General features: G+C 34.9%; 1 protein-coding gene across 2 annotated transcripts; it reads left to right on the forward strand.

Moving 5' to 3' along the window:
• The first annotated feature begins 3 nt into the window (after nucleotides 1-3).
• On the forward strand, nucleotides 4-17,931 carry stat1a (signal transducer and activator of transcription 1a). Of its 2 annotated transcripts, none has more exons than XM_082139664.1 (25): nucleotides 4-161; nucleotides 1,252-1,389; nucleotides 2,929-3,079; nucleotides 3,160-3,255; nucleotides 3,484-3,573; nucleotides 3,990-4,068; nucleotides 4,931-5,022; nucleotides 5,112-5,263; nucleotides 5,865-6,023; nucleotides 6,136-6,228; nucleotides 6,327-6,386; nucleotides 6,489-6,512; nucleotides 7,109-7,196; nucleotides 7,295-7,336; nucleotides 8,010-8,093; nucleotides 8,185-8,283; nucleotides 9,294-9,429; nucleotides 9,522-9,577; nucleotides 9,716-9,807; nucleotides 11,579-11,718; nucleotides 11,902-12,090; nucleotides 12,187-12,262; nucleotides 15,101-15,173; nucleotides 16,452-16,475; nucleotides 16,600-17,931. In XM_082139664.1, the coding sequence occupies exons 2-25, from the start codon at nucleotides 1,262-1,264 to the stop codon at nucleotides 16,615-16,617; spliced, it is 2,241 nt and encodes a 746-aa protein (XP_081995790.1). In that variant the 5' UTR covers nucleotides 4-161; nucleotides 1,252-1,261; the 3' UTR covers nucleotides 16,618-17,931. The 2 variants fall into 2 exon arrangements, with proteins under 2 accessions (XP_081995790.1, XP_081995791.1); XM_082139665.1 differs by having other exon boundaries at nucleotides 15,101-15,170.
• Nucleotides 17,932-17,951: the final 20 nt, after the last annotated feature.

Consider the following 17,951-nt stretch of genomic DNA (forward strand, 5'->3'; position numbering starts at 1 on the left):
GCAGAAAAAGTCGGACATCTACTGGAAAGGCTAAAATCAATAACAAATCGACAATAACAGGGAACTTGCCTGTTCTTCCGCATTATTCTGCTGCTATAGAAGACACATCAAACATACATCTGCGGATTCTTACTTTAACCGTGTTTGGAGAACATTTGGGGGTGAGTAACAAAATAATAACTTTAATTTCCGCATTCATCATTTTCTGCTTGATATATTACAGGAAGTTTGATCTCACGTTTGATTACTTCGTGGTATTCCTGTATATGCGTGTAATCATAAGATTTCACATGTTATTTGAGAATTTTAGTTACTATTAAGAAAGCAATGGAAAAACACATAAAAGACATGTATACACACAAGGCCATATGCAAACGGAGCTATTTATATGTGGTCTGAATGCAGGCAAAACAATATCATGCTGTGTTCATGCGATTCTGTTATACTAAAATAATGATAATATCTTTCAACATAACTATATTATTATTATTACTACTATTATTATTATGGATTGATTCCAAATACAGAAGGATAAAATTTGCTGAACACAAAAAAACACATAACCCTCATTCATGCACGCTCCCACGTTTCCCAAAGCTATCAGAATGAGGACGTGCCATAGACGTCTATTGTATTTATATTAAGCCTCTAAAAATTATTTATACAAAAACAATACTGCCAAACCCTACACACACGTGATCGAGCGCACATAAAAAAAAATAAAAAAAAAGTATTTTAAATTCTACATAGTCTTTTTGACAACACTAATGTCCAGTAAAGACATAAATAAGCATGCATTCTTATTGTACTCTTAAGTTATACCTACTATAGACTAATAATATAAAATCTATTACATGTTTCTGTCTTCGAGCTCCACAAACACACACAATCACTACAGACTAAACCTAATCTTTGGCCTACAACAAAACATTTAGTATTTTTTAATAATAATATGAAATAGTATTTACTTAATTCTTTACATATCTTTCTTGCAAAATATTTTGGCAAATCTGTTAGTAGCAACTAGGTTAGAAACACACACAGCACAAAAACCTCAAAATGTCCCATGCCTAAATTGTAATCTCCTCATCTTGCAAAGAAATGCTTTGCGCAGTTTGTAATGTCTGCTGTCTTCCACCTTCATTTTACTTTGATTTCGGCAAGAAAATCTTGATTATGCAGTCAGCTATTCACTGTGGCCCATCCTTTACCAAACACTTATCTTCATTTATTTTACCTCTCTGCCCACAGAGTTGCAGAAATGAGTCAGTGGTTGGAGCTTCAACAACTTGATTCAAAGTTTTTGGAACAGGTCGACCAACTGTACGATGACAACTTTCCAATGGCCATCCGGCAGTACCTCAGCAGCTGGATAGAAAGCCACGACTGGTGTGGATGAAATATTTTATACCTTCTTTAGCTTTATAACCATATCAAACACATAATCACAATCTCCTGCAAGTATAATAATGCTAAACTAGAGTTGGCAACCTGTCCATTTTATTTAATTTTATTGTTTTTATTGCAGGAATACATACAGAAATGTTACAAAATAGGCATAAAAAAAAAAAAAAACACAGATAAACAACAATATAAGAATAGACAAAAAAAGAAAGAAAGAAAAGAAAGACCATATCATTTTAAATATATGTCCTTTGGGGGTGTTGAGTGTTTTGAGGTATTCAGTAATTTAACATCTTTTACCCTTTCTCTCGTCCCCCCATTCTCCTCTCCTCCCAATCCTCCAAACAATAACAATGATAATAAAGTAATGATTTTATGATTAATATGGCTATCTGTGCACAACCCTGGGTGAAGGACACCCCGCCCAGAAGCTCAACCTGTTGATTTTCAACAAAGTCTTCATAATAAATCTTCTTTTTTTTTAAGTGCAAGTTAATATTTATTTAAATATTAATATTAAAATATAACAATTATTTGAAGAAATATTTTTAAATATGCATAGACATTTGTAAAGGTAATTAGAATACTATTAATAAAATTAATTTAAAAAATAATTTTTAAACTTGTTTTCATTAATGAATACTTTTAAAGGTGCATATATATATATTTTTTAAAGGTCATTCATTTGACCTTTAAATGATTAACAACATTATACGAGAGGCGGCTTTTTGTGCGCACGCTCTGGTTGTGCCCAGCACAGAAAACAAGAGCGCGAATGCCAAATTGAGATCTCTTTCTCGTCTTATTGCACTTGAATGGTTTAAAACCACATTAAAAGGTGCACACAGGAATCGATAAGCGGAATCAAAATGTTAATTTTGACAAGTATCCGATTCCTGACCTTAAAGGTGCAGTGAGCGATTTGAAATCACCAAAACAAACACGCCCTTACCCAAAAGGATCACCCCCCTATCTTGATAGCCACGCCCCCAAATTCACGAAACAGGCACCTCCCCCTTATGAGTGTATACACCCCCTACTGCTGATTGGCTACAAGTGTGTTTTAGTGCTCGGCCCGATCCACTTTCAGCAGTGTTTCTTAGAAATCGCTTACTGCACCTTTAACTATCCGATTTCAGAAGTAGAATACATTTTCGATTCCCAACCCGACCGATAAATCTGTGGTAACATCATATATAGGAATCATGGGTCCTCCAGAGCTGGTGGGGGCAACAAAGAGGTAAATGCTGCCGTATCAGTTGTTTAAGAAGACAAATAAGAGTCAGCACAACATATACAATTACTTACTGCAGTTATTATTGCTAAACAAAGTGTAGCAGTGATAACTACTTACTATTTTATATGTCCTTATCATCTTACTGTAAACATCTTAACTTTCTTATTATATTTGTCATCCCAATAAGAGGGATTATATAGGTACAAATATAGGAATTGTACTAAAATAGAATTCAAACCAGTCTCAACTTTAGTTGACGTAAATCCTCTGTTCTTCGTTTCCCAAAGGGAGCATGTTGCTAATGTGGAGAACGAGTCCCTGGCCACCGTGAGGTTTCATGATCTTTTGACCCAGTTAGATCACCAACACAGCCGCTTCGCGATGGAGAAAGACTTCCTGAACCAGCACAACATCCGCAAGATCAAGAGGAACTTGCAGGTGACTGGCTGCAACTGGCTACATGACCATTTCCTTTTAGTGTGGTGTCACTTTTAGTTAATTTGAACCTTGTTTTCCAGAACCTCTTCCAAGACAATCCTGTTTCCATGGCTATGATCATCAGTAGGAACCTTAGCGAAGAAAGGAAGATTCTGTCCACTGCCCAAATGTCAGAGGTCAGTAATTAATAAATGACAACCACTGATCTCCACCACCTAAACCTTAGATTAAAATATATTTTAAGTCAATATGACATTTAAATCTCTTTTGTAGGTGTGAAGTTCCATTATTAGAGGAATAGTATAACCAAAAACAAAAATTAATTTACTCACCAAACCTGCATAACCTTCTTTCGTCTGTAAAACACAAAAGGAATGAAGTTAGTAATTAGTATTTCGTTGCAGAATCGAACCGAGAGCACCCAAAACGACATGATCGTGGAGAAAAATCGAGAAATGGACGGAAGGGTGAAAGACATAAAGAATAAAGTACAGGTGATGTATACACACAAAAAAACTTGGCGCAACTACAAGATATGTTGGATACACTTTATTTCGGTTGTCCACTTTAGACATTCTTCTAACTACAAGTAACCTGGCAACTACATGTCTACATTCCCTCAACTACATTCATTAGAGTGTTAGTAGACTATTAGGGTTCGGGTTAGTGGAATAAGTTGACGTAGTTTCAAAGTTACTGATAGTCAGTAGAATGTCTATTGGGGGAGCATCAAAATAAAGTGTTAGTAAATATTGAGCAGCCAGTCTTCTAATACTCTAATGAGAGTTAGTTGACATGTAGTTGCAAAGTTACTTATAGTTGTAAGAATGTCGGAAGTGGACCATCGAATAAAACATTCTCCTTGTCAAGTCGCGTGAGAAATAATTTTTTTCCTTCTATTTCCGATTAGGACACCGAGCAGATCATTAAAAATCTGGAAGATCTGCAAGACGAATACGACTTCAAGAGCAAAACTCTTCAAAGCAGAGGTAACGGGATTGAAAAATGCTTTCTTTGTAGTCGAAAAGAGTTTTATTAAACGTGGGGTCCACATACTGTAAAAAAAAAAAAGCAGCGTGTCTCCCCTTCTTTCCACTGTAGAAAAATGGAAGCCAAAATAACTTTGTCAATTCCGTTGTTCGGAGCCGGAGACTGCGCAGTATCAAGCTGCGGTTTTAAGGTCCCGCCCACACTCCCGCTCCCGCAAACTCATTCGCAAGCACAGCTGTCAATAATGATGTTACACTCCATTTTTATAGCATCAAATGATAACTAAAACCAAACTTATTTGGAAAATGAACATTGCACATACGTCTGCGTGATAAGAACTACATCGAATAACAGAAACCATCTTTGGGGATTTTTTTTTGAAGTGTCATTGAATTTTTTAGTTTGGCTCGCGTCCCATTCGATTACATGGAGAGGGCGGGGTTTAAGACCTATACTGCAGCCAGCCACCAACCACTTTTCAGGACTTGTGCAGCACACTTGTTGCGGTCACATTTGCAAATTTCACAAGCAAAAATTGTCTATCGTCAGTAGTGTAGCGATGTATATTCACAAAAGAAGTCACTTTGAAACCAAGCAACTTTCTGTTGGTCAGTGCAGCGAATTCGCTTGACCAAATTGGACACAAAATTCCCAATCGTGTAGATTTCGCCAGTGGGAATTTGCTAAACAACGGTAAATGTGACCGCTCCTTAAGCCAGAACTAGCTATTTGTTCACGATAAGTATAGAAATTCAATATTGCTCAAACAAACAATAATAAAAGTGACCACAACTTAAGTCAGAACTAGCTGTTTTTCCACAAGTACAGAAACTCAGTATCGCTTGTATGTCTGTTTAACAGAGGAACTCAACGGGACCATTTCGGTGGAAGACCTGAATCGGGAGAGACTGACCATCCGCGCCATGTTCATGAAACTCCACACCACAAGAAAGGTGAGAACATTGGAGATCCATCGGCCTTTACTTTGGTTAGTGAAAAGAAGCCGTTGCGTTCAACTCTGTGTGTGTTTGTGTCCATGTAGAATGTGATTGGTCAGATGTCAGAGGTGTCGAACCTTATGGATCCGGTGATCTTTGAGCTGATCTCAACAGAACTGGCCGAATGGAGGCGCCGACAACAGATGGCTTGCATCGGTGGGCTGAGCAATGTCTGCTTGGACCAGCTGCAAAACTGGTAACAAACCACAAATTAATTAATATTTTCTTTATAAACATATGGAGTAGCAATACTAGCAATATATGCAAGTTGTTTTGTTGTTCTAAAACTGAGCTACACAGTGTGATGGAAATATGTTGCGTTTAAACCAGAATGATCACAATGTCATAACGACCAACTCTCGTAGTTCTAGGGCTGTCAAATAATCCCAAGTATCGATCATAAATACGAATTTTGAATGTACAATATGTATTTTTACACATTTTGTGTACTGTTGATTACGAATAGCAATAGTGGTGCGGTAACATTTACTGTGGAATGGCGAATTTCGCAGACAAAATCCTTTAATTTCAATAGGAATCCCACAAATGGGAATTTTGCCTGAGGGCGAAAGATTTCCTGACAGATTTCGCAACATGTTCAAATTGGTCGTGCGAATTTTCTGCACTGACCAACTGCGTTGAAATACTGACGGTATTAAATATACTGAGAATATATAAATAAATATTGATAATTTTGCAACTATTGTCAATGGACCTTTATGTGGCGGTGCCTTACAATATCATGGCTTGCACTTTAAGTCATATGTTATTGAGTCCTGTTTGGTTTTCCCCCTCAGGTTTACCTCTATTGCAGAATCTCTGCTTCAGCTCAGGCAGCAGCTCAAGAAACTTCTGGAGCTGGAGCAGAAGTTCACATACGAAACCGATCCAATCACCGTCAGCAAAAGCAGCCAGGAGGACAGGATCATGTTAAACCTCAAAACGTTAATCACAAAGTAAGAGCACTTCTTTGCTTTTTTTAGGCCGTCTTGGATTTCGCTTGAAGTATATCGGGGGCCTTTGAAATGTGTCGCCGACAATGAATAATTTTGGATTGCATGTTTTCAGCTCCTTGGTAGTCGAGAGACAGCCATGCATGCCGACCCAACTACAAAGACCTTTGGTGCTGAAGACGGGCGTTCTGTTCACTCTCAAATTACGGTAACTTTAAACACAGGGCAGATGATTCACACTTCTCTGGAAGTAGAAGCCAGATAATGTTCAGATGATGAATGATGAATCTTGTGTTTGCGTTCCAGGCTGCTCATAAAACTTCAGGAATTCAACCACACTGTTCGAGTGAAAGTCCATTTTGATAAGTAAGTATTTTGCAAACTTTATCTCCACCTTAAGTCATAAATACTTTATTTTGCCTGTAGATTACTTTTTTGTGTTAAAACGTGTCTCTTTTTGCCTTCCAGGGATATCGTTGAGAAACGGAAAGGGTGTGTCTTACATAATTTCCTTTGCATACCATATTAAAGGGAGAGTTACTCTAAAAATGAAAATCTGTCATCATTTACTCACCCTCATGTCATTGCTGTGTGTTTTTCTTTTTGTGGAACATAAAATATGATATTATATTAAAATGTTTGTTATGCAGGTCTTGAAAAACAACCACAGTTGTAGAAAAAGAAAGAAACAAAGTCCATTACAAAAAAGCGAGTGTGAGATAATAATGACAGAATCTATATTTTTTGCTGAGTTGCTCCTTAAATTCAGTTCTTTTTAAATTTGTTGAATCCAAGTTGAAGTTGAAGTTTCTTTCATCTGCTGAACATAAAAGAAGAGATTTTAAAGAAAGTTGGTAGTCAAACAGTAAACGGTACCCATTGACTTCCATAATAAGAAAAAATACTATGGAAGTTAGTGGGTGCCGTCATCTGTTTGATTACCAACTTTCTTTTGTGTTCAGCAGAAGAAAGAAACTCATACAGGTTTGGAAACACATAGGGATGAGTAAATGATGACAAAATGTTCATTTTTGGGTGAACTATCCGTTTAATATTATTCTGCTTACTTAGCTATGTTCCTGTTTTAGGTTTCGGATGTTCAACATCTTGGGAACAGCCATGAAGGTGATGAACATGGAGGAATCCAATGGAATGGCTGCAGAATTCCGTCATCTGGTAAAGTGAAAAGAAAAGCAAATTATACTGTAGCTCCAGTTTAAAAAGCATAATTCAGTCAAATAAGTAATAGTAACAATATTTGTTTTACTTCACAGCAACTGAAAGAGAAGAAAGTTACCGGAAACAGAACTAGTGAGGTGAGGGTTTGGTCTTTACGCTACCGGTAAAAAGTTTGAGCTCGATAAGATTTTTAGTAATGCTTAAGTCTCTTATGCTCACAAAGGCTGCATTTATTTGATCAAAAATTACAGAAATATTTTTACAATTTAAATTAACTGTTTTCTATGGGAGTATATATTAAAATGTAATTTATTCTTGTGATCAAAGCTGAATTAAATAGAAATCTTTTGTAAGATTCTAAATGTCTTTACTGTCACTTTTGATCATTTTAATGTGTCCTTGCTGAATAAAAGTAATTAATTTCTTAGCCCAAACATCGATTGTATACTTCTTAAGATTGTCCAAAATACTTTTCTGTGGGACTTTTCTTCAGTGATGGTTTGTCTTAAAGAGAGGGTTCACATAAATCTGTCATCATTTACTCCACCCTCATGTCTTTCCAAAGCTGTATGAATTTCTTCTGTGGAAAAGCTCCAGAAATCACATAAAAGTATCATGAAAGTAGTCCATAACTCTTGTGTTCTATTTTCCACGTCTTCCGAAGTCATACGATCGATCTGTGTAAGAAAGAAACACAGTCCCCTCTGATGTAGCTCTGAATCTCATTTGAGCTTCTGCATGTTCAAACCTTAAAACCTGTTTGAACAAATACATTTTTTTTGGCTAAACTGTTTCTTAAATGTTCGGCAGGGCCCTCTGATCGTCACTGAAGAACTTCACTCCATCACCTTTGAGGCTGAGCTTTGCTGGTCTGGACTGGTCATGAACTTTGAGGTCAGAAGATCCTTCAGAAGAACAGAGTTCGAAACATAAACATCACCAAATCATGATCATAATCAACTTTCTTCTCTCTCTCCATCTTCAGGCTACATCTCTGCCCATTGTCGTGATCTCCAACGTCAGTCAGCTACCCAGTGGATGGGCCTCCATCATGTGGTACAACATGCTGACCTCTGAACCAAAGGTTAGTCCTCCTCAACACTAATGTTATGCACATAACAGATTTAGCACAAAATTAAATAAATTAAAATGTAAACTGAAAATATCAATATATGATGATAAACTGAAACTAAACAAAATGTATCGAAATTTTGCCTTGGCAAATAACTAAAATATGTTTAAGTTGAAGCACTAGAATTGAAATAACTGAAATAAAATAAATTAAACCTAATTAGAAAATAACAAAAACGAATAAAAAAAGACAAAAGCACATAACAAAAATACCAAAACTTAATTTTAAATTAAAACAAAAAAATATAAATATTAGATGAAAAACTTGATGAAAAATTAGAAATGTTTGCCTTTAAAAACAACTGAAATACTTTGAAGGACTAAAATAATAACTGGAAATAAATACAAATGAAAACCGAATTAAAAGTAAAGCTGAAATAAATTAAATTAAACCTAAATAGAAATATTTTTAAAAAGAACAAAAACTAATAAAAATGACAAAAGCACATAACAAAATTATTAAAACTTAAACTAAAATTAAAACAAAAACTGAAAATATAAATATTAGATGTAAAAATTGGAAATGTTGCCTAGGCAAATAACTGAAATAAATAAAAACTCAAATAAAATAAATTAAACCTAAATAGTAATTTTGTTATGTGTTTTTGTAATTTTTATTAGTTTTTTGTTCTTTTTAAAATATTTCAAAAACTTGAGCTAAAATGAAAATGAAAATTGAAAATATAAATATCAAATGAAAAACTTGAATGAAGAATGAGAAATGTAGCCTTGGCAAATAACTTAAATAAGTTTAAGCACTAAAATTACTAACTGAAAATAAATAAATAAACTAAAACTGAAATAAAAATGAACCTAAATAGAAATATAGCAAATTTAAAGATAAGTCATCAACGCTCATGTTCTTGAAAAGTTTCGGCAGTAGAAATGAGCTTTACTTACGTCAACACAAAACAGATTGCAGGACGTGTTCGCACAGGTTCTGACTTGCCGTTTCTTCTCCAGAACCTTTCGTTCTTCGTCACTCCTCCTTCAGCCACTTGGGGTCACCTATCGGAGGTGCTGAGCTGGCAGTTCTCCTCCATCACCAAAAGAGGTCTTAATCAAGAACAGCTGAGCATGCTGGGAACTAAACTGCTGGGTGAGTCTGATTGCTACTTGTCTGCCATTGAGTGGCTGATTCTGTTGGAACAGATGAACTAAATGCACAAGCTTGTGAACTTTGGCCCACAGGTCCTAAAGCGGTGATGGATCTTGAAGCTCAGATTCCTTGGAATAGATTCTGTAAGGTTGGTCTCTACTCTCTATACTATATGTTTTTATTTATTCGTTTACGTCTAGCCATTAAGTCACATCTTCTGAATTGAGTGCCCTAGTTTTGTTACACATGATTGTTAAAAGTGATTTGAGTCTTGTGTATGATGTAGTCTGGCAGTGAGAAGAACTTCACCTTCTGGTTGTGGATTGAAGCCATTTTGGATCTTATAAAGAGACACCTGCTGAGTCTGTGGGATGATGGGTAAGAATTCAGATGTTTGGATTATGAAAATTCTGCTAGAATCACGTCATGATCACACCTTGATCACATGCTGTTGGGGTTAAGATCAACCAGGTAGACCAGCTAACTAACGTAACCATTTTGGATATCTACGGTACCATAGCAATACCAGGGTTATTATCGTTAACTAGAACTAAATCTATTAACTTAAAAAAAAAAAAAAAAGCTGAAATGAAATATAAATATTAGATAAAAAACTGAAAGTAAATGAAAATGAGAAGTGTTGCCTTGGCAACTAACTGAAATAAATTGAAGTTGAATCACTAAAATTACTAACTGGAAATGATTAAAAACTAAAACTGAAGTAAAACTGAAATAAAAAATTAACTAAATAGTAATATTTGCACAAAATGACAAAAAAAAAGAAGAAGACAAAAGCACAAAAAATACTAGAACTAAACTAGAACTAAACTTAAATTAGAAATGTTACTTTGGCAAATAACTTTTAAGTTGAAGTTGAAACACTAAAATTACTAACCGGAAATAAATAAATAACTAAATAGTAATATTTAAAAAGAACAAAAACTAATAAAAGTGACTATCACATAACGGTTTGCAAAAAAATGTAACAAATTAAAATGAAAACTGAAAATATAAATATTTGATGAAGAACTTTAAACGAAAATTAGAAATGTTGCTTTGGCAAAACATACTCAATGGAAATAAATAACTATAACTGAAAATAAAAAGAATAACCTAATAGTAAAATTTAATAAAAATTACAAAAGCACATTGAACAATATGACACATTTTTTTTTTTTTTTTAAATATAAAAGCAAATTCAAAATATTAATAAAAACTAAAATAGTATATAAATAATTTTTCACAATTTTTTTGATTTATGCTTTAAACAAGAAAAAGTTCCAGGTTAAATAAACCAAATAAATACTTAATTTAACCTGTAACATTCCTAAGAAGTGGGATAGTTAATTCCAAAAAAAAAACAAAAAAAAACACTGACAGAGTCTGTGGCATGTTTTCAATTACCAAATTTTTCCCCCCTATTTAAAAAAAAAAACATGCATTTATATTAACTCTTTCCCTGCCAGTGTTTTTGAAAAAAGTTGCCAGCCAACACCAGCATTTTTGATCATTTTCACAAAAATGTCATGGCCCCCAGAATATTTTGTTGTTTGAATATCTGAACATGCAATATATCAAAAGAACCTCTGCTTTTATACAAAAAAACCCATTTTATTCTAGCAGCTTAATGCATTCTTTTTTTATCAACACTTGTGAGCAAAAAGATGAGAAAATCACGTTTTTGTCAAAGACTACATCCAGATTGAAAAAAAAAACAACAAAAAAACATAGAGAGTAGATCGAGTCCATCAACACCCTCAAAGCTGTACAGTCCTATACCTCATCCTGGTATGACATTTCATTCTGTAACATTAGGCAGTTTTGATTTATATGCTGTTTAATGTTGGTGATCGCGTTATTTTACATATGCATATGCTTACATATGCTATCACTTGTTTCTGCTTCTTCTTCGCATGCATTTTGATCTGGAGATTATGTACTCTTTCAGAATATGTCATAGCGCCCCCTACTGTATAACAGTGAAAATACGGAAAAACTATTTCCGTCAATGGTGGGGAAGCGTTTTGTCATGAATGACGGGAATTTCAGTCAATGGCGGGGAACGAGTTAATAAACTTTGGGAGTCTGGCACATTGGGAGTCTATTGGTCAAGCAGGAACATTGCTTTAACACTGTCCATCTCTCACAGGTGTATAATGGGGTTTGTGACCAAGGACCGTACTAAAAATCTGCTGTACGACAAAGCTCCCGGGACGTTTCTGTTGCGCTTCAGTGAGAGTAACCGCGACGGAGCAATCACATTCAGCTGGATCCAACATGACTTGAACGGTGAGATGCCCCTCCCTTCTGACATACTGTGGAACAATAAACGATTAAATGAAAGCAAATAAAATGAAGGATTTTTGATATCAAAACGTCAACATTTCGATTTTGCTTAAACTTTGGCTTGAAATCAAATCCGTTTTAGTAAATGTATTGTTCATTACTGTGTTTGGCTTTGTGTTGGTTTAGAAGAGCCGCAGATTCGCTCTGTGGAGCCCTACACGAAGAAGGAACTCTCTGCCGTCTCACTTCCCGACATTATTCGAAACTATCGCGTGATGGCCGCCGACAACGTCCCAGAAAACCCTCTGCGCTTCCTCCATCCCAATTTACCCAAAGACGACGCCTTCAAAAAATACTATTCCAAACCTACCGAGAGTAAGAAATGCAGTTGTGAACTATGTAAAAAAAAAAATCCCATTAAATATTAATAAATGTATTAAAAAACTCTTTCTTCGTCTTTTGTTTTTCCAGAGCAAGAACCAATGGATGTCGACAAGAATTCAAACGAGGGATACATCAGCACCACTCTCATCTCCATCTCTGAAATGTGAGTCAGTGTTAAAGGGATAGTTCACCCCAAAATTAAAATTAGCCCATGATTTACTCACTCTGAAGTCATCCTAGGCTATATGGCATTCTTCTTTCAGATGAATACAATCGGAGGTATATTAAAAAAATTCCTGGCTCTTCCAAGCTTGATAATGTTTGACTTTAAAGCGCATCTATTCATGATTAAAGTGCTTGACACGGCTCTGCGGGGGTTAATAAAGGTCTTCTGAAGTGAAGCGATGCGTTCGTGTAAGAAAAATATCCATATTTAAAACTTTATCGACTAAAATAACTAGCTTCCGTCAGACAGCTGTACGTACGCATCGATTTACGCCAAAAGAATAACACTTGAACTTGACACACAACACAATGACGAATGACCGGAAGCTAGTTATTTTAGTCAATGAAGTTTTAAATATGGATATATTTTTTTACACGAATGCATAGCTTCACTTCAGAAGTCCTTTATTAACCCCCGCTATCATGAAGATTGCGCTTTAATGGATTTCCAAAGTCAAACAGACATTCACTCCCATTATCAAGCTTGGAAGAGCCAGGACATTTTTTTATATAACTCCGATTGTATTCGTCTGAAAGAAGAATGTCATATACACCCAAGATGACTTCAGGGTGAGTAAATCATGGGCTAATTTTCATTTTTGGGTGAACTATCCCTTTAAAACAATACATCCCACAAATGTAATTTCTGTACAGAAGCTTGTTTCTGCCACAAAATAAAAAAAATTTAATGGTAATTGCGACTCTTGCAATTTCAGACTCCAGACTTTTTACTCGCAACTGCGAGTTTACTCTATATCTTGCAATTCAGACTATTTCTCGCATTTTCGGATTTTTAACTCGCAATTCTGACTTTTTTCTCAGAACTGCATGTTTATATCTCGCAATCCAGACTTTATTTCTCACAACTCAGACTTTTTAACTCGCAATTCTGATATTTTACTTGCAATTGCAAATTTATATTTCACCAATCTGACTTTAAAACGTGCAATTTCGAGTTTATACCTCGCAATTCAGACTTTATTTCTCGCAACTCACTTTTTAACTCGCAATTCTGACGTTTTTCTCAGAATTGTTTATATTTCGCAATTCAGATTTTTTCTTGCAATTTCGAGTTTGTAACTTGCAATTCTTATATTATATCTCGCAATTCTGATGTTATTACTCACAATTGCGAGTTTACTATATATCTCTCAATTCTGACTTTATAACTTGCAATTCTGACTTTTTACTCACAATTGTGGGTTTATATCTCTCAATTCTGACTTTATAACTCACAATTCTGACTATTAATCACAATTCTGACTTTTTTCCTCAGAATTGTGAGATACAATCACACAGTTGTGACAAAAAAAGTCATTATTGTGAGTAGGGGTGACCCCGAATAGTCGAAGATTCGATGCTTCGATAGGAGGAGCCTGATTCGACTACCGATCTCACGGTCGAATCTTCGCAGAGGTGTTATGAAACGAGGATCATGCCACTTTGGCTATATGAGGGCGCTCAATGTCTGATTTCACATAGAACTAGCTTTTATGTCAATACGTTAACATTCAGCCTATTATGATAATGCTGTAGGCCTATATAAAAATGTGCAAAGAAAGAAGCTTTTAATAAATATTTTTTAACGTGCGTGAATAAATCCAAACACCCCGTGACAGATTTAAGTTTCACTTTCAATCCGTGACCGACAGAGGAGCGTCTTCGCGGCAAGGATTTAAATCTTTAACAATGTCTGGGATAAGAAAATCTAAAGTGTGGATGTACACCATCAGAAAGGATATTCTCCAAGGCTGGATTTAGCATCAGGAAAATCTGAAAGTGATCGCACTTCTGCCGGCCAACGTTAACATGTTTCACGCATAGACGTTAGAATGTATTTTATCCGCGCGGCGCGCGCACAATTTGAAAAGACTCCAACGGACAGACAGAGTGAAAGACTTTAAGGATTTGTTCTCTCGATCAGGTACAAGTGATTTCAAAACTTTTCAGCCGGTTCTAATTTTATTTTTGGATGCTGTGAACATTTTTAGCTAAAAAGACTGCCACTCCAGTTTAGCATTTATTGTTGTTTCTGCAGTTAAAAAGACAAAGTTGAAAATTCTATCTACTATCGTTATTTTAATAATTTATTTATTTTTATTTTATTTATTAATCTGTCAGGGTTATCTAATCTAACTATTTGTGGCTTGTGTTTTGAATATATGTTCCCCTGCACTTTAGGCATTTTGCACACATTTGCTCCTCATCCTGTGACTTGATTCTGATTTATTTCGTTTTGTATTTTTATTTATTAGAAAGGTATATTCTGTTCTAATTTAATTTAGTAAATTAATTGTTTATTTTTTCGGTGCATCGATGTTGTGCTGTAGGCTGGCCTGCTCGCACAGGTCATTTAGCCGATTTAATTTGATTTGCATGTGAAATGCAAATCTGCAGTGTGGCCTTTCTGGAGTTATTTATGTTATTTCTTAGTTTTATTGATCAAAAATGTTTTTATACATTTTCTTCTATATCTTTGTGCGATTTTCTGTACATCGCGGCTTTGAAACGTTAAAGCCCCGCCCCCACCCCCATAAACATGATTCGACTATTAGTCGACTATAGGCAAGACATGACGATTCTGATTCGACTATGAAAATCCATAGTCGGGGACAGCCCTAATTGTGAGATACAAAGTCGCACTTGCCTTTTTCTGTTTTATTTCATTGTGGAAACAAGCTTCCATATTTCTGAGCTACCACACAGGATTGCAAAAATAATGACTTATTTTTTTTATGTATTTTTTTGTGTGTGTTTAAATATGTTCGAATTTTAGGCAACCGCAAGATTATAATGACACACTCATGCCAATGTCACCTGAGGTATTCGACCAGCTGAAGCTGGAGGTGGTATGTAAAATTATCAAATATATATATATATATATATATTGGGGTGTAACGATACACGTATTTGTATTGAACCGTTCGGTACGAGGCTTTCGGTTCGGTACGCAATACGCATTACAAACCGAACGATACGTTGGACCATTTTTCCTGCCGACCAAAATTTAGATAGCAGTCGCGCTAGCACGAACACAACAACGCTGCCCAACGTCAAATGGCAAACTCATTTGTGCTTCTGCTTCACTGACCGGTTATCAGTTTGGACCAATGTCAGTGCAGCGCGAGCCGATCTTGATCAAGCGACACTGTTATTACACAGAGATATAGTAAAGAAGCATTTGAATTCGTCACAGAAATAATTCCATCGCTGCGAGATCTAGTGAGAAGCATTAAAATTTCTCCGTTATTACCCGTAGATCTCTATTAGATCAACAGCGCTGCAGTGGAAACCAGGAGAAACATTGTGCCATGATTAAGTCCACAAATCAGAAACATTCACGATGGATTTAATGTAGTAGGCTAAACACTAACTGACTGTCACCATGGAAGTTTGGCATGGAAAAGTAAAATGCTTTCAAGTACATCACGTATATTTTCTAGCACTTCAAATCTCAAATATGATCATATATTTAAATGTTATTTTTAATGTGATGACCAAAACATTATTTTGTTCATCCTTCAAAGATTACCCCCATTTATAAAACTAAAAGTTTTTAGATGTAGGAAAAAAACACACTTATTTAAAAATAAAAAATACATTAATTTCCACTCTCAAATATTTATCGTTTTGCTTTTGAATTACTTCGACATTATGAATAAAATTGCTGCCCTCAAATGTTTACCTGGAGCCTTGCAAACTTAAAATAAAACTAAAATAAAATAAACCTTTGTTTATAACTAGGCTATAAGGAGCGGTTTTTGTTTTATATGCTGCTAAGAAGACACCCCAGAAGATGGGTCAAGTATAGCTCCATCATTGTTCAAAGTAAAAAAACATCATACTTTATGATGTTAGTTTTAATAAAAAAAAAATATATATATAAAAATAAAAAAAATAAAGGGAATTTCTTTGGCATTTCTTTCTTTTTGCTGTATCGAAAACGTACCGTACCGAACCGTGTCACCACTGTATCGTATTGAACCGAACCGTGAATTTTGTGAACCGTTACACCCCTAAATATATATATATATATATATATATATATATATATACACACATAAAATCTTTTAAAGCAATAGTTCAATAGTAACTGCACTTATTCTCTCCATTTCTCTTTATTCAAGAACCGATACGATATCCAACTGGAGGTAGAGTACTACTATTCCTTTTTATAATCTATAAAATGCATATCATCAATTTGACTTAAATGTATAAATTGTGCACTGCATAGAGTGAGATGCTGATATTGTTTTTTTGTGTGTTTTATCGCAGCCGTCAGACTTCAATTAAGTCACCTGAAAGATGACAGATGACTCAGAAAAAGTAGAAATGTTTCCATCATTCTATGTTTTTAATAGCGCAGATGAAAAGGGAGCAATTCGTGTAGCCATTGGGTTTGGTATTCCTCTCTCTTTCATTCTAACATTGAGGAAATTATTCAAAAAAACACTGTATACCCTGTCAACTATTGCAAAAAGACAAGCAAACGGAGTGAATTAACCCCCATAGTAACGCTACTGTTACCTCAGCACTTAATCTAGAAAACTAAAGCAACTTTTAAGGCAGGGAAGTTGTGTACTAAAAGCACTTAATTTAGTGTAGCACCAAGTAGTAAACGAGATAGCAAATGCCAAGAAAGTAAATGCTGAGTGGTAAATGAGTGAACGAGAAAGCTAGACGGATGAATTTCATAAAAACTGTTAAATCTATATTTTCTATAAAGAAAATGAAACCTATTTTTAGGACTACTAAGATTTGTTTTAACAGTTAAGCACATTTTAATCTCTTTATAAGAATGCAAACAAATCATTTATTTAATTGCTTTGACGTGGAAAAACATTTACATCTCAGGGTTGTTTTTGTAATGCCTTTCATTCATGCTGATTTTAATCAAATAAAAAAATCCTAAAGTTTTTACTGTAATATAATGGAATTAGTGTATCACAGTAATAAATCAATAATAATAATAATGAAAAAAAAACAAAAAAACAATGTGAACGGGAAGGGAAATGTGCTGAACTGTCATGAAACATTCATAATACAAGAAATAAAATAAGAATGCAACAAATTGTCCTAAAATAGGCTTCCTTCTCTTTAAGAAAAAAGTTTCTTCTGTTAGATTTTGGGTTTAAAAAAAACCCAATGTGTTTTTGTAAGATTCACCCAGAAAGAACTAAGAAATGCAGGGATTCAGGTCTGATTAAAGCTGTTATGTGTTTACTTTCCTAAACACTGTTTCTGTATATGTGAAAAACAAATCTGACTTGTTTTCTTGAACTATTCCTAAACTTGCGGGTGCTTAATTAGTATTGTGTCCAATTTATGTACTTTATGTTGTTGTTTCTACTTTTTGCACTGGATTTTTTTTTTGGCCTCATACAATTTTTTGGTGGAAATCCATTTTGTTTGCACCTTAAAAATTTGCACCTTAGTAACTTTTGGCACAGACCAACAATACGAAAATACACCCACATACATTGGCGAGAGCATACCTGGAAAGCAGTGTTTTAAAAAAAATATTGTGTGCGGATGTCTTAATCAAAATATATCATCTTCCAGATGAAACCACTAGAAAAATGAGTAAAAAAAACAAAACACTTTTAATCTGTGTTCAATGTCTTTAT

The sequence above is a fragment of the Leuciscus leuciscus genome (assembly GCF_965113295.1).
Source record: "Leuciscus leuciscus genome assembly, chromosome: 15".
NCBI lineage: Eukaryota > Metazoa > Chordata > Actinopteri > Cypriniformes > Leuciscidae > Leuciscus > Leuciscus leuciscus.

Excerpts from the sequence above, each read along its gene's own strand:
- stat1a (XM_082139664.1), top strand. The coding sequence starts at position 1,262 with ATGAGTCAGTGGTTGGAGCTTCAACAACTTGATTCAAAGTTTTTGGAA. Across the intron at positions 3,256-3,483 it reads CCACTGCCCAAATGTCAGAG|AATCGAACCGAGAGCACCCA; the intron begins GTCAGTAATTAA and ends ATTTCGTTGCAG. Across the intron at positions 12,091-12,186 it reads CTATTCCAAACCTACCGAGA|AGCAAGAACCAATGGATGTC; the intron begins GTAAGAAATGCA and ends TTGTTTTTCCAG.